Consider the following 18,333-nt stretch of genomic DNA (forward strand, 5'->3'; position numbering starts at 1 on the left):
ATTTCGTAAAACGTACACAACCATTGATAACAATTTTGTCTTGCACTCATTAATTACTCTTACTGGTGTGATGAAAAGGAACCTTTACTGCATGTTATTAATTTCGATAATATTCGATAAAGGGGTCCAAAATGTGGAGACAATTAATGTTAGATCAATTTAATGTTTAACTGTATTCAGTCAATCTAATATAACATATAATAGTCAGAAATCGACAGCCTGTGACTGTGCTAATGGTTTAAGACAAGGAGAAAATGGTCTATTTAGTTTATATTTGAATGACCTAGAGCATATCATCGGATTACAGTGCTTCATTACTCAACTTGATGATGATCCCATATCTTCATGATTTTTTTTAATATTATTACCTACCTGCTGATGAAACAATATTATCTATCTTACCCAAACTTTTTATTTTATTGTATGTGAATGAAAAAGTTTTTACTTTCTGAGAATCCAGATTTGCAAAAGCATAACATTTTTAACGAGTTCAATGTGTATTGAAAAAACTGGAGATTGAAATTTAACATAGTTAAAGAGGTTTTTCCTTTCAAGCGTCAAAGTCACTCAGATGTCAACACTGCCGACGACAGTCATGGTGACTTCTTGCTAGGCTTACAGGAAAGTCGAGATGTCAGTGAGCCTAGCTGTGTTTTATTGATTATGTAATAAAACAAGTATATCATGTGTGTCTGTGCAATAGTCCAGACCCTCGGTAATTGCAATCGACTGATGTTCTACTGTACTCGGCCTTCGGCCTCGTGCAATAGAACAATGATAAATTACCAGTATCTCATGTCCAGTATTTTGGACTATTGCACAGACGCCCATGATATATTTGTATAATATTGTAATGGCGATGTTACACTCTATATAACTACACATATCCATGTATGTATTATTATGTACATCTTCTGGACAAAAGTATTGCATAATAGTAGTTTGTTATGCAAATATGTTTCGTTGTAATGAATTTGGTTAAAGAGAATAAACGAATTGAATTCACAATTGTTCTTCTCTTGTATCTTTCAAAGCGCAGAAGGTCGTATACAATTAGTTTTATTACATAATGCTTTGAATTTTCCTTAACTATATGCATAACCTATATGCACGGCTTAAATGACTTGCACAGACAACCGTGATATATGTGTATAATATATCTTATAACTTATAATAGGGTAGCAACGCATTTGTCTTCCACCTAGGCGACCGGTGTTCGATTCTCCGATAGGACGTGAAAAGGTATAGGGTCATCTGCCCGACCTCCGGTTTCCTAACACAGTACATTGTATATTTGTTTATGGAAGCTGAAGTATTTATGTGTAGGTAAGCTGGAGGCGTACTCCCCCTTGCGGCAACTTAAAAACCTACTCCCATCAAAATAACACGAAACCTATGAACAAAGTTATCAGAGGCTGCCATCAGTGTCTTAAATATTCCATTAGTGTTAAGTGACTCAAAGGAAAAGAAAGCTATGTGTTTCAATCTAATGGGATTATTTTGTTATGAAAAGTATATAAATGTATCTAATTAACAGCCACCTCTCATTAAGGTGGATCTGTAATAATATTATACTCTTTTCCTGACTTGACTATATCTAATTCAGGATGGATATGTGATAATATTATACTCTTTATCTAACTTGACTATCTCTAATTTAGGGGGATCTGTAATAATATTTTACTCTTTATGTAACTTGACTCTCTTTCATTTAGGATGGTTGTAAACCACTTCCCTCAATAGCTAAGTATCATATGCTTCTATAGTTATTAGTATTACTCCTTCTCCTATAAAACAAAACATCGTATATTCCAGATGTTTGGGAAAAGATAACAAAAACATCAAACGTGAATAGTAATTTGACTTTACTAATTACATACCAGAAATAGGGTATACCTATCTGTATATATAGAGAGACATCATCAATACAGCTGTTTCGTCCTTACCCACCAACGAATCAAATCGATTAGAGTAAACAACATTTGAGGAAGGGTATCAAATCTGGCCTTCATTTTCTATGCATTACAACAATGAGCAATGTTTTACTGCCACATGAAATATCAGTACCGTTAACTGCAATGTATCTATAATGTGTATGACAAGCCCATCGTTAAACTCGTCAATCACTATTTACATAAATCACTTTTTGTTTCGTATTTTATCGGGCTTTTAATCACCAAAACATTTGCATATGCAGCTCGTTGGCTTTCAATGCTTCATTAGTGAAAACGTTTTTTATAAAATTAATGTAGCTAAGATAACTTTCTAATTACCATATTTGAAAAAGAAAGAAAAATGGTTTGACGTGGCAGGTATGTTTACCTCGAAATAAACACAATTTTAGTTCGGATTTCACAAGATACATGTACTTCAGAGAAGATCTCGGTCGAAATGAGGAACGCGGCGTTGATCGTACTTGTCCTAGTGATTATCTGTCTTGTACAGATACAAGGAAAAGGTAAGTGAACTGTCGTATGCAATAAATAATTGTACAACAGAAACACAGGTATTAGAGTCAAAATGAATTAAACTAAACCATAACTCTCATTGAGTGATAGGCCTGAAGTGTTGATAAAACTAGGAGACGACAGAGGAAACTCCAGTGGGTCGGAAGCATGGTGAAAATCTGGTCAGGGAGGAAAATAGTCCGTTATAAAACATACTCCCTGATGTTGATTAGTGGAGTACAATAAAAGTCAAATGTACGTGTATAGAAATGCTATATACTAAGAAATACGATTTTTAAACTACCGAAAATTAAAGTTGTTAAATTGTTAACTGGAAATAACGTGGTTGAATTATCTACTGAGAATGACTGTGGTTGAATTACCTACTGAGAATGACGGTTTTTGAATAATTATCAACGGTTATGATGGTTTTTAGATTGTCTACTGAGAATGGCGGTTGATGAATTATCTACTGGGAATGTCGGTGGTTGAATAACCTACTGATAATGACGGTGGTTGAATTATCTACTAAGAATGTCGGTGGTTGAATTATCTACTGAGAATGACGGTGGTTGAATTAACTACTGAGATTGGCGGTGGTTGAATTATCTACTAAGAATGTCGGTGGTTGAATTATCTACTAAGAATGTCGGTGGTTGAATTATCTAAGAATGACTGTGGTTGAATTACCTACTGAGAATGTCGGTGGTTGAATTATCTACTGAGAATGGCGGTGGTTGAATTATCTACTAAGAATGGCGGTGGTTGAATTATCTACTAAGAATGTCGGTGGTTGAATTATCTACTGAGAATGTCGGTGGTTGAATTACCTACTGAGAATGTCGGTGGTTGAATTATCTACTAAGAATGGCGGTGGTTGAATTATCTACTAAGAATGTCTGTGGTTGAATTATCTACTAAGAATGTCGGTGGTTGAATTATCTACTAAGAATGTCGGTGGTTGAATTATCTAATGAGAATGTCGGTGGTTGAATTATCTACTAAGAATGTCGGTGGTTGAATTATCTACTGAGAATGTCGGTGGTTGAATTATCTACTGAGAATGGCGGTGGTTGAATTATCTACTAAGAATGGCGGTGGTTGAATTATCTACTGAGAATGGCGGTGGTTTAATTATCTACTAAGAATGTCGGTGGTTGAATTATCTACTGAGAATGGCGGTGGTTGAATTATCTACTAAGAATGTCGGTGGTTGAATTATCTACTGAGAATGTCGGTGGTTGAATTATCTAATGAGAATGTCGGTGGTTGAATTATCTAATGAGAATGGCGGTGGTTGAATTATCTACTAAGAATGTCGGTGGTTGAATTATCTACTTAGAATGGCGGTGGTTGAATTACCTACTGAGAATGTCGGTGGTTGAATTATCTACTGAGAATGACGGTTTTTGAATAATTATCAACGGTTATGACGGTTTTTAGATTTTCTAGTGAGAATGGCGGTTGATGAATTATCTACTGGGAATGACGGTTGTTGAATTATCTCCTGAGAATGAAAGTTGTAGCATTGTCTACTGGTAATGAAGTATCCTCATGTAAAAACGGTTGTTGAATTAAGTAAAGGGAATGGCATTTACGGAATCATCTACTTGAAAAGAAGATGGCTGATTGTATAGGTTATTTCTCGGAAGGAAACTTAAAATCTACTATAGGAATGAAAATAACAGTAGTTGAATTAATTCCTGGGAATGAATTTGATTTCTACCTCAATAAACCGGTACATTTCACTGTGCAAAAATACTAATTTATTTTATTGTGTATATACTATGCGAAGGTACAAATCTATTGTGTTGTGTATATACTGTACAAAGGTACATTGTGTTGTGTTGTGTATATACTGTACAACGATACAAATCTACTGTGTTGTGTATATACTGTACAAAGGTACATTGTGTTGTGCTGTGTATATACTATACAAAGGTACAAATATATTGTGTTGTGTATATACTGTACAAAGGTACAAATTTATTGTGTTGTGTATATACTGTACAACGATACAAATCTATTGTGTGTTGTATATACTGTACAAAGGTACATTGTGTTGTGCTGTGTATATACTATACAAAGGTACAAATATATTGTGTTGTGTATATACTATACAAAGATATATTGTGTTGTGTTTTTGTATATACTGTACAACGATACAAATTTATTGTGTTGTGTATATACTGTACAACGATACAAATCTATTGTGTTGTGTATATACTGTACAAAGGTACATTGTGTTGTGTTGTGTATATACTATACAAAGGTACAAATATATTGTGTTGTGTATATACTATACAAAGATATATTGTGTTGTGTTTTTGTATATACTGTACAACGATACAAATTTATTGTGTTGTGTATATACTATACAAAGGTACAAATATATTGTGTTGTGTATATACTGTACAAAGGTACATTGTGTTGTGTTGTGTATATACTATACAAAGGTACAAATATATTGTGTTGTGTATATACTGTACAAAGGTACATTGTGTTGTGTTGTGTATATACTATACAAAGGTACAAATATATTGTGTTGTGTATATACTATACAAAGATTTATTATGTTGTGTTTTTGTATATACTGTACAACGATACAAATTTATTGTGTTGTGTATATACTGTACAACGGTACAAATATATTGTGTTGTGTTTATACTATACAAAGATACATTGTTGTGCTGTGTATATAATGTACAATGGTACACATTTATTGTGTTGTGTTTGTAGTGTACAAAGGTACATTGTGTTGTGTTGTGTATATAATGTACAAAGTACAAATATATTGTGTTGTGTTTGTAGTGTACAAAGGTACAAATATATTGTGTTGTGTTTGTAGTGTACAAAGGTATATTGTGTTGTGTTGTGTATATACTGTACAAAGGTACAGATTCATGATGTTGTGTTTGTACTGTACAAACCTTTATATTTATATAATAGTTCTGGGCAAGCGTCATGACGACAACCGATTGGAGGAAGTATCTGAGGATGAGCAGTTTAAGAATGAAGGTATGTATATTGAGGCGTTATGCTGAGCTAACCAGCGAAATCCACGAAAAAGGTAGGGACACATACGGAATACATTAAATGTTCTAACGGGCAATTAGATGGAGAAATGGGATACGTACGATTTTGGTAATATTTTATCTATCTATTTATTTTTTGTTTATTGATTTATTCATTTTTTTTGAGATTGGGTTTTTAATCATTTGATTAAAAGAGAATGGATGATTAAAGGTTTCCCGAAGAACGAAACTCAGTCTCTACAGTTGTTTGTAACATTCTTGGTAAGTGTTCGTTTTGAGGGCGCTGTTGTTATTTTTCAACTGGATGATGATGATAATATACTGTAAATCGCTTAGATTTCGCGAATACCTTACTTCGCGAACTTACCTCTTCAGACATATTCGGGAATATATGATTTTGCGTACACTTATCCAGAAATGTCTTTAAATTTGCGAGTGATGAACTATAAGATTCATGGACTCCGAAAGACTACTATATCGGTAACCGCCATCTTGGCCGCAATCCAATGGTGTTATTTTCCTACAAATAATCGCAAAGGATTTCTTCGCTTTTAACGCAAAAATAAATCCACACAAAATTTAAGTGATTTGAGGTATTGTTTTCCTACCGTAGATGACATAAAATTTTGTGCATTCCTATGAAAAGCACCCTACCTTTACATTATAGCTCTAGGTGGGCGTGACAACAGAGTAGAGAGTATTAACACACCTACATATACATTAAAGCGTTGTGTGGGCGTGACAACAGAGTAGATCATATCAAAAAGTCTTCCTTTACATTATAGCCCTGTGCGGGCGTGACATCGGGGTAGAGAGTATTAACACACCTATATATACAGTGTACATTAAAGCGCTGTGTGGGCGTGCAGAGCAGATCATATCAGCAGATCTTCCCTTACATTATAGAGCTTGGCGGCATGACAACAGAGTAGATCATATTTACAAGTCTTATTTTACATTACAGCGCTGTGTGGGCGTGCCAACAGAATAGATCATATCAGCAGATCTTTTTTTTTACATTATAGAGCTTGGCGGCATGACAACAGAGTAGATCATATTTACAAGTCGTTTTTTACATTATAGCGCTGAGTGAGATTTCCAACTTGTTTGCGAACATTAACATGATGGATGGGACTTTAATTGGAACACAGCAAGGTGAGCAAGGTCAACCCGCGAAGGCGTGTCTAATGACGAAATATTAAGCTAATATTTGATTGTCGTTATTGGGATATGTCTATAACGTTTTCTATATGGGACAATTTTCTTGTTATTGATCTGACATATACAACAGACCATAATACACCTTTTCGATTACTGTATAGCTGATTATTTTGGCGGTTAGATCGCAATTTCCATTTGAAACGAAAGAATGAAATCTTATCAATAAAGATCTTGTTATTTTCACTTGATTTAGAGGTATTCTGGTAATCTTTGTTGTAATGAGATACTGACCCTTCAGGAATACAGGCTCGTATTCCTATTTTAGACATTACAGCATGTGGCTACATGATTATTTAAAATGCAATAAAAAGACGGTTACTCTACCGAACACCTGGTCGTATTATCCTGATACGCTTCGAGAGTATCAGTGCTAACCTATCGCGATAGCTCAGTCTGTTAGAGCGCCGACAACGTGACCTCCGAGGTCTGTGGTCCGACGCTCACTTCCGCATGCGGTTTGTGTTTCCTGGTAATCTAAGAAACGGACCGATCTGTACAGTCATGGTTGTATCCTTGGGCTTTACCCTAATTGTTCTGGATGGCATGCGGTGGGCCTCCCGTTTATTGTTCAGTGAGGTAGTCACCATCTACTGCAATGACACCCCGCCTCAAAATAACCCTTGCTGTTCATGGCGCTATTAACCCAACAACCAAACAATGTTAACTTTATTGTTCTTCACATTGTATATCATTTATCTATTTGAGTCTGTCTTTAATCTTCACAGTCCGTGAGAACTATTTGAAGATAACAAAATGGAGAGGTATTTGAAACTTTCCAACGTTTTTAGGGGTTTGATTAACATGCTAGTGAGGTTTTATCTTTATCACCCTAACACCACTGGGTCTTACATATTCACACAATTGTTCTTTCTGTATGTAATGCTTTCCAGTCGCAGAGCCTCTATCACGATTGTAGATCACAATCGTAGAACCTATGCCGCATTTGAAGAACCTCTACCATTATTCCTATATGGCATGTTTAGTATCTTTACTCACTAATTATAGGTTTAATGTTTTCTGCGAATAACTAATATCATTGAGACATTACGAGTATTCTTTATAAAAAACGTAGGAAGTGGTGACCGGTGTGATATGAAAAGTGAGGCGTGTGTTTTGCTTGGTTAGTTGTTTGAAGCAGAAGACACTTACCTCCGAAGCACCTTGTCTTTTTCTCCTCATTCTTTTCTTCTCGTTCTTTATCTCCTAGTTCTTTATCTCCTCGTTCTTTTCTTCTCGTTCTTTTTCTCCTAGTTCTTTTCAATGGTCACCAAGTGAATATTTTCTGGCTCCTATTTGTCCCCTTTTTGTCGATGTTGAGTTAATATTACAATTTCGTTTTGATGTGGGTAAATGGGTTTTTTTCTTATCTGTTTCGGGAATTCAGTGTCTTAATAAAAGAAATAAATCGGCTTTAACAGTTACACATATTTGTATATGCGTTTGACAATAGATTTAGACATAACAAACAAGCAGATCGATTCGTTTATGTTTCGGTGATTTTAATGTGCTATGCTTTAAGGTAAAGCTATGGAACAACAGAAGTTCCGACCTCTGAGACGGGAAAGGAGCGAAAGGAAGGAACTGAGAGAACAAGAGAACAATGAGAAGGAATAGAACTGATATCCAGTTGAGGTGTCACCAAGAACGAGTCTCGGTAACGAATATGGTCCAGTTTTTTTTCAATTTCTTACCTTAAGCAATACGTTAAATTCTGTAATGCCTTTGTGTGGAAAGTGAAATAGTTTTCTTAGAATAAGTGAATATTGACAGGGTCCTGAACTAATAATGATATCTTGTGTGATCTATTGTGCTGACAATGTTGTTATCAAAACAAAAATTGGTCCATTAATAGAATGTTCACAAAGTACAAACTTATTATCATAATGTGATTATTTCAGAACCCAACTGAACGGCCTTGACGATTTTAAGGAAAACGATCATTCTGCTATCTTGTGTGAGGACTTTATCAACTGATATTCTACAGATTTTCATTATTGATTCGAGGACACAAAATTGACCCAATAGTATATTAATACAATGTAGCATTGTTAATTGATCTAAGATATTACGAGACTCCCAATTCTCATGACGGTTATAACAGGTGTTTAGTACTTGGTGGAATAAAAGCTGTATGTAAAACGTGAGTTGTTTGTTTTATTGTAAACCTACTCCGCCATCCATAATTCCTATACACTTTCAGAAAATGTTTTGAAGTTTAGAAAATATCATAAGAATATTTTATTGTATCTTTGTCTGTTAACAACTTATGGCAATGATGTTTAGTTGATTCGGTTATTGATAATTTACAAATCCACAAAATATTAAATCTTTTTATGGATTTTGTTAGATGGAGAGCTTTTTTGCTTTCACTTAATATCTATAATAATAAGTGTACTATAATGGTGAATCTCTTAAAAACCCGTTTTCATTCGGTTTTGAAATATTTTCGAAAATAAGTCCCTCCAATGACTCCTGCAGAAACTTATTGGGTTTGGTTGTTTTCATGAAAACTTTCATCTGTCACTTCAAATAAAAAAATCTTTAAGGAATTGGTAAGTGATTTGCATGATATATTTTACCAAGTCAAATGAGCTGGTAGATATATTTCTGAATGGCAGTGTATCTTTTACACCTTTCTACATAGATTACACGATCATGTAGTCTCTTCTTGCATGGCAAGTCTGAAGACTCTGTTCGAGTCTGTTAGTACAGTATATACAAAATTTTGAACTACATGTATCTGAACGTTACTGGTCTTTATCACAAGATTTGAGTAACCATAGCCATTTTTTTTATTTTAAACTGATCGTGAGTGTACCAATATATATCTACATTTTTACATGTACATGTTTCGTTTTTTTCTTATGTCATTTTGTCTCTTGCCCATTTTGCTCGTATTTTTAATCACACTTTTTGGCCTTTATAGTGTTGATGTTTAACGGATTCAAAGTCCAAGCCACACTTGACTGTGCGAGTTTGCAGATATCGTGTGTCCTCCGAGATTTTGGCAGCCGTGTTTGAAAGTAAGGTTTGATAATATTTGAACAGTGAATGCCCTGTCTGCCTGTGAACTACTGGTAGGAACTGCACGGCTAATTGTACTGTTGTATCGACGGACAGACGGACGGAACACACACCACGGAGTCTAACTAGTCCATCCACTTACAATGGTTGACGAAAATATAATAAAAATGACAACCAAACGCCTATCGTTTATTATTTAATAACCATGGTCACTGTAGACACCAGTTCCACGTGATTACATCGGCAATACCTGAAGACAAAAAGGATATCTTTGAACTTTAATATCAACATACAAATTGTGACTGAAGCGAAAAGGAAAAGTCATCAGTAAGAATCTGGTTAATATCAAAAGAAAAGAAGCGTACCAAAACCATTTACAACAAATCTCGAATAAAGTTCGACTAATGTATGATGCATTTTAATGTTCAGTAACGAGTTGTCCTTTACATTTTATTCATTTCTTTTTCAATTTCAACAGTATAAGGAAAACATCAATGCCAAACAGTAAATGGTCAACAACAATATCAACCAGTATACGGTCAACATCAATGCAAAACAGTAAACGGCCAACATCAATATTAATCAGTATACGGTCAACATCAATATCAACCAGTATACGGTCAACATCAATATAAATCAGTATACAGTCAACATCAACCAGTATACGGTCAACATCAATATCAATCAGTATATGGTCAACGTCAATATCAACCAGTATACAGTCAACATCAACCAGTATACGGTCAACATCAATATCAACTAATGTACGGTCAACATCAACTAGCATTCGGTCAACATCAATATCAAACAGTATTCGGTCAACATCATTATCAATCAGTATATGGTCAACGTCAATATAAATCAGTATACAGTCAACATCAATATAAATCAGTATACAGTCAACATCAACCAGTATACGGTCAACATCAATATCAACTAATGTACGGTCAACATCAACTAGCATTCGGTCAACATCAATATCAAACAGTATTCGGTCAACATCATTATCAATCAGTATATGGTCAACGTCAATATCAACCAGTTTACGGTCAACATCAATACCAACCAGTATACGGTCAACATCAACCAGTATACGGTCAACATCAATACCAACCAGTATACAGTCAACATCAACCAGTATACGGTCAACATCAATATAAATCAGTATATGGTCAACGTCAATATCAACCAGTTTACGGTCAACATCAATACCAACCAGTATACGGTCAACATCAATATCAATCAGTATATGGTCAACATCAATACCAACCAGTATACAGTCAACGTCAATATAAATCAGTATATGGTCAACGTCAATATCAACCAGTATACAGTCAACATCAATACCAACCAGTATACAGTCAACGTCAATATAAATCAGTATATGGTCAACGTCAATATCAACCAGTATACAGTCAACATCAATACCAACCAGTATACAGTCAACGTCAATATAAATCAGTATATGGTCAACGTCAATATCAACCAGTATACAGTCAACATCAATACCAACCAGTATACAGTCAACGTCAATATAAATCAGTATATGGTCAACGTCAATATCAACCAGTATACAGTCAACATCAATACCAACCAGTATACGGTCAACATCAATATAAATCAGTATATGGTCAACATCAATATCAACCAGTTTACGGTCAACATCAATACCAACCAGTATACGGTCAGCATCAATATAAATCAGTATATGGTCAACGTCAATATCAACCAGTATACGGTCAACATCAATACCAACCAGTATACAGTCAACATCAACCAGTATACGGTCAACATCAATACCAACCAGTATACGGTCAACATCAATACCAACCAGTATACGGTCAACATCAATACCAACCAGTATACGGTCAACATCAATACCAACCAGTATACGGTCAACATCAAACAGTATACGGTCAACATCAATATCAAGCAGTATACGGTCAACATCAATACCAACCAGTATACAGTAAACATCAACCAGTATACGGTCAACATCAATACCAACCAGTATATGGTCAACATCAATACCAACCAGTATACGGTCAACATCAAACAGTATACGGTCAACATCAATATCAACCAGTATACGGTCAACGTCAATATCAAGCAGTATAGGTCAACATCAATATCAATCAGTATACGGTCAACATCAAACAGTATACGGTCAACATCAATCAGTATACGGTCAACATCAATATCAACCAGTATACGGTCAACATCAACATCAAACAGTATACGGTCAACATCAATATCAATCAGCATACAGTCAACATCAACCAGTATCGGTCAACATCAACTAGGATTCGGTCAACATCAATATCAATCATTATACGGTCAACATCAATATCAATCAGTATACGGTCAACATCAATATCTACCAGTATACGGTCAACCTCAAACAGTATACGGTCAACATCAATATCAATCAGTATACGGTCAACATCAATCAGTATACGGTCAACATCAAGATCAACTAGTATACGGTCAACATCAATACCAACCAGTATATGGTCAACATCAATATCCATCAGTATACGGTCAACATCAATACCAACCAGTATATGGTCAACATCAATACCAACCAGTATACGGTCAATATCAATCAGTATTCGGTCAACATCAATATAAATCAGTATACGGTCAACAATATCAAGCAGTATACGGTCAACATCAATGCCAACCAGTATACAGTCAATATCAATCAGTATTCGGTCAACATCAATATAAATCAGTATACGGTCAACAATATCAATCAGCATACCGTCAACATCAATACCAACCAGTATACAGTCAATACCAATCAGTATTCGGTCAACATCAATATAAATCAGTATACAGTCAATATCAATATCAACCAGTATACCGTCAACATCAATACCAACCAGTATACAGTCAACATCAATATCAACCAGTATACCGTCAACATCAATATCAGTCAATATATCGTCAACATCATTATCAATCAGTATACGGTCATCATCAGTATCCAAATGTTCCGATATTTCATATCAGATGTGCTGGAATTTTTAATAAAGAGACTTTAGTCATATAATTTATATTTATAAGCATCGGAATAGGTGTAGCTTATATAATGGCAGTTGAAATAAATACTGTGAATTTAGCACGTTGATTTAATGTAATTTCCCCCACTTCGCTAAACAAATCAAGCCCGTGGGAAAATATTTGTGAAAAAACAGTCTACTTACAAAAGAGTGGTTACATTAATAAAGGCCTATTAGAATTTCAGCCAAATTTTAAAACATTGGGTCGGGGACATGTGACTACCTTTAGTCGCCTCTGTAAACTTTGGGTCCTGCTAATCTGCTAGTCCTCCTGCTTAGCAATGCAGAAATACCACTGTGTGTCCGTCCTCCGTGTATGACACGTGGTATCCTCATGGGTCCACGACTTCCTAGTTGGCTCTTCCCGTTGTTCCCGTATTGTTTATCTCCAAAGTTTTGAACGACACGTGGTATGCTCATGGGTCCACGACTTCCTAGTTGGCTCTTCCCGTTGTTCCCGTATTGTTTATCTCCAAAGTTTTGAACGACACGTGGTATGCTCATGGGTCCACGACTTCCTAGTTGGCTCTTCCCGTTGTTTCCGTATTGTTTATCTCCAAAGTTTTGTATGATACGTGGTATGCTCATGGGTCCACGACTTCCTAGTTGGCCCTTCCCGTTGTTCCCGTATTGTTTATCTCCAAAGTTTTGTATGATACGTGGTATGCTCATGGGTCCACGATTTCCTTGTTGGCTCTTCCTGTTGTTCCCGAACTGTTTATCTCCCAAGTATCCTTGCTGGTTCATTGCATTGTTCCTGTACTGGTTGGTGCCATATTGTACGTACTGGTTGATTTTATTTTTGCCGTTCTGGTTTATTCCATGGTATCTCTGCTGGCCTATTCCATTACTTCGGTACAGGTTCATTCCGTTTCTATACAGTCCATGTGTCAACAGGTTGCCAGAATCAGATTGATGGATCGGGGTGACAACAGGTATGTTACCAGTAGCAACATTTCTACAATACGGACCAACGCAGGTGGGTTTCGTCCCTCGTGGGAGGATATAGGAGGCCCTCACTACGACCATAGAGACTAGACACACCACCACGAAGGACAACATTGTTTGTCTTGGTCTGGCAAATAGAACATAGGCTATGTTGTTAATATATAGACACGATATGGCCGGTTATTTTTCGCGGGTCGGGCTGACTTTTTAGAATTTCGCGGGCCACTGACGAGGTCGCGAGGTAATTACACAAACAACAAAAATAAACATATCAAACACTTTGGCATTCGACATCAGGAGCAGTATTCGCGATGTCCTCTTATGGCCAGATCGCGAAATTTTAATTCGTTTAATTTAATTGTTTCGTTTAATTTGAAAATCGCCAAAATTATGATCCATGAAAATAACCAGCTGTATGGTATATAGACAATGTGTCAAATATTTATTAAAACTCCATCATAATGTGAAATGTGACAAATTTACAAATCCAGAAGAAAAGTTGAAAACTGTTGAATGAAGGAAGAGCTTTCAATCCGAGAATATCTGACTATTCATAAGAATGCGACATACATGACCATTGAGCAATTACCCAACATTTGTAATGATTCATATGACTAGTATTAGAAATGTTTCAAAATCTTTTTTGAAACAATGTCCTTGTGAAAATACTACTTTAAAGAACCAACACGCAGTTGAATGAACACTAACATCTGAAATAAACTATAAGCATAATTAAGTGAAGTTACAATAGGTTTGAGCAACAAAGTCGTGAAAGCCGATGTCGTAAGACAGTCCTGGCAGAACATACATAACGAAGTATTATTAATTATTCCTGGAGTTTTTGTGTGACCATCCTATAGTGATAGAAAGGCTGGCCTTGACCTTACAAATCAAGAAAGAATGTGTTGAAAGGTTACAAAGTCCTATAATTTATTTCATTTTACATTGATCACATTTGCGTGTATTTAGTTGTTTTTCATTACTAAAGTTAAACATTATAAATGATTTTTAGCGGTTTTTATCCAACGTATTGAAACATGAAGTGTGTCTAGTATTTTTATTTTTCACGATTTGATCAGGTGTTGATGATAATATGGCCTGTCAATACTGACCACACGAAATCAGGTGTGTTATGCGACAATGAATATAAAGCTTTGATTATCTAACGTGGTATGTATTCTGATTTTATACTAAGTTATATCTGTCATTTGATATATTTAGAAAACTTAGAATGTACATCTGCATTCATGAGATTTCCCATTACCCTACATATCACGTCTATCCTTAGTGCCATAGGTTCAGAATATTAGGAAGTTCTCTCCCGTTTTAACATCCTTGATTCGCGTGGCATCTGGATTTCTACAATTTGACCCCTACACGTCACAAATGAATCCAAATATAAGGTGTCACTCTATAATGATACAACAAAATGACACAGTAAATGGAAGTAACTGATAGCAGCCTGATACCGAGAATTGATTTTTTTAAATGATATACCGTAATTAATCCATAGATGTCACTTAACATGAATGTCACTTACATATCGTAACATGCAAAGTTAAAGAGAATATGATTAACAGAATGTAGAAGTAACAAATACAGGTAGAAAGTGTCAATTAATGTTCATCTAGATAGCTTATCCAGTGATATTTTACAATCCTTTAAATACCTACTCTGGAGAAACTTAACGGAAGTAACTTGATTAATTATTAGTATGTATAATGGTTAACCATGGGTCTTTCTGCTGACATGTGGTCTGTTAGCTGTGAAAAAGACATGTTTGAGGAGAACACAATCATATCATGTGGATCACGCACAAAAAAAACCATGCCGCTGTGCCTATAGGACCCAACAATGCTGCTTCTTTGACCGGATTTGACACTGTTATTAGCATAAACATTGATTCCCCTTTGACCTTGAAATATTAAATGCACAAATATAGAATGAAGGGAGGCATTTCAATCAATACAAATGTTCCTATTTAATATTGGTAATACATCTATTTATAGGTAGAATATGATTATTGCAAGATAAATATTTAAGTTGTGGCGTTTTGGGTTATTTTCCACAAATCTTTAAACTCCGCGATCGAACAATATTTCCTAAAAAATATTCTTAATAATATCTAATACCCCGGTAAGAACATTTTGTGATATTATTCGCAGCCACCATTTGCATTCCAGGTCGAAAGTGAATCAATATTGTGCTTTTATAAAGTAAAACGATGTCAAATGGTGCGATAGTGCGGGAAAATGTCACTTGTGAAAACAATGACATGGTTAATTTGTGTAATATATGTGATCCACGTGAACTAATTGTGTTCTCCTGAAACATGGTTTAATTAACAAAGTGTTTAGCAAATTAGATGTCAACAGGAAGACACATGTTTAGCCACGATACACCCTAACAACTGATCAAGTGACCTCTGTTCTATTGCAACAGTGTAGTGATTTGCCACAGGCTTGTAAACCGGATTTAGTCTGGACAAAGTTCTGATCACTTGTGTCTAATCCATTTGTATAAGAGTTATTACAATACATGAATGGGCATCCATAGAAGTCACTTAAAGTTAATTTGAAATTAATATGATATTAACATGAATAAAATCACAGGAGCGACTTACCTTGACTGGTCGGCTGTATACGCGAGGGATCCTTGTCAACTGTTCAATGTTGGACAGGTACGTCCTTATATGGTAAAAAGGAGACAAAAATGATTAGTTGTACCACAGCTATTATCCAATCAAAGACCCACACAGATTTTATATATTTTTTCGACAGTCCATCATAATAAATACAATGATAAATTGAATGAATTGCAACCCTATCCGTTTTTTGTTCACACTCAAGTCCTTGAATGCAATACAACCTGATTCCAGTACCAAGTTAAATAAAAACGATCTCTCAAAACAAATTTTCAAATCGAAAGCGAAAAAGTTTACAATAGAAGTAAAATTTAAAACGTTGCTTCTATGTTTTTGTTTTCGTCAACTGTATTTGATTCCATATGTGTAGTGTTGATGATATGTACTATTGGTGATATTGTAAGGAGTATATGAAGCTAGTTGCTCCTCAAGCTGACGACGCTTTGAGCCTTGTGGTGATGCATCACTGTAATGAGATGGGCGGCTTACTTTGTGGTTTGATTTACAGGACGACACACCGAAGCGTTTGGTGCTGATCACCTTAATGGCAAAGTGTCACAGTATTCTTAATAAAAATGATGTTTTTTTAAATAAAATATTTCCTGCTGATTCTCTGTGTCATTGTTACAGTATTGATCTGACGCCAGTATCTGAAATGCAATTCATAACGGTTCAGTGAGCAGGGTCGTGGCGGTGGGGTATTTTTGGATGTTTGCAGTGTCACCTCAACTTTTAGCTGGCCATCCTAGCAAGGATGCATATCGTCAGCTACAGTACAGCTAAAATTCCTTACATTCCAGAGTGTATCTATAAAAGGGATCAATATTAATTGATACTGGCTTAAATGATGGTGATCAGTTAAAAACTGACGGAGTTCCGAACAAGAAGAAATGAAAAATAATCTATTCCAAATTCCATACCGAAATGCATAGGTTTCATAGCAATGACCGCCATGTACAAACAGAAAATAAGATAGTTTGAAGCGAGGGAGGAGCTCTCCGGAAAACCTAATTAAACGAAAATTAAACACCGGGTTAGAGCTTTGTGTGGATGCCAAGCTATTGTATTCGATAGGGGGAGACTAATCATCGTAATTATTATTTTCTATTGTATTTATTATATTGCATAGTATTGCATTGTACTGTACGTATTGTATTGTATTGTACGTATTATACTATTGTATTGTACTGTACGTATTGTACATATTGTATTGTATTGTACTATTGTATTGTACGTATTATACTATTGAATTGTATTGTACTAGTGTATTGTACTGTACGTATTGTATTGTATTGTACGTATTAGACTATTGTATTGTACTGTACGTATTGTACTATTGGATTGTATTGTACGTATTGTACTATTGTATTGTACGTATTGTACTATAGTATTGTACTATTGTATTGTATTGTTTTGTATTTTATGTATTGTATTGCATTGTATTTTACGTACGGTATTGCATTGTATTGAAATATTGTATTGTATTGTACGTATTGTACTATTGCATTGTATTATTGTATTGTATGTATCGTACTATTGTATTGTATTGCATTTTATTTTACGTATTGCATTGCATTGTTTTTTTACATATTGTATTGTATTGCATTGTACGTATTGTACTATTGTTTTGAACGTATTTTACTATTTTATTGTATTGCATGTATTGTACTATTGTATTGTATTGCATTGTATTGTTCATATTGCATTGTACTATTGTATTGCATTGTATTTAACGTATAGTATTGTACGTATTGTACTATTGTATTGTGTGGTATGTATTGTACTATTGTATTGTACTATTGTATTGTATTGCATTGTATTGTTCATATTGCATTGTACTATTGTATTGCATTGTATTTTACGTATAGTATTGTACGTATTGCACTATTGTATTGTGTGGTACGTATTGTACTATTGTATTGTATTGTATTGTACGTATTGTACTATTG

General features: G+C 35.0%; 2 protein-coding genes across 2 annotated transcripts; one reads left to right on the plus strand and one right to left on the minus strand.

The window, feature by feature from the left end:
* Positions 1–2,334: 2,334 nt before the first annotated feature.
* Positions 2,335–8,842, plus strand: LOC117316062. Its single transcript, XM_033870538.1, has 5 exons — positions 2,335–2,458; positions 5,397–5,465; positions 6,566–6,637; positions 8,223–8,357; positions 8,602–8,842. Exons 1-4 carry the CDS (start codon positions 2,392–2,394, stop codon positions 8,315–8,317), a joined length of 303 nt encoding a protein of 100 aa, XP_033726429.1. The 5' UTR covers positions 2,335–2,391; the 3' UTR covers positions 8,318–8,357; positions 8,602–8,842.
* A 1,060-nt stretch (positions 8,843–9,902) lies between these two features.
* Positions 9,903–16,485, minus strand: LOC117316121 (N66 matrix protein-like). Its single transcript, XM_033870622.1, has 3 exons — positions 16,364–16,485; positions 13,016–13,867; positions 9,903–9,977 (listed from the first exon to the last, which is right to left on the minus strand). The coding sequence occupies exon 2, from the start codon at positions 13,852–13,854 to the stop codon at positions 13,018–13,020; it is 837 nt and encodes a 278-aa protein (XP_033726513.1). The 5' UTR covers positions 13,855–13,867; positions 16,364–16,485; the 3' UTR covers positions 9,903–9,977; positions 13,016–13,017.
* Between the last annotated feature and the right edge of the window lie 1,848 nt (positions 16,486–18,333).

Source organism: Pecten maximus, chromosome 18, assembly GCF_902652985.1.
Source record: "Pecten maximus chromosome 18, xPecMax1.1, whole genome shotgun sequence".
Lineage (NCBI taxonomy): Eukaryota > Metazoa > Mollusca > Bivalvia > Pectinida > Pectinidae > Pecten > Pecten maximus.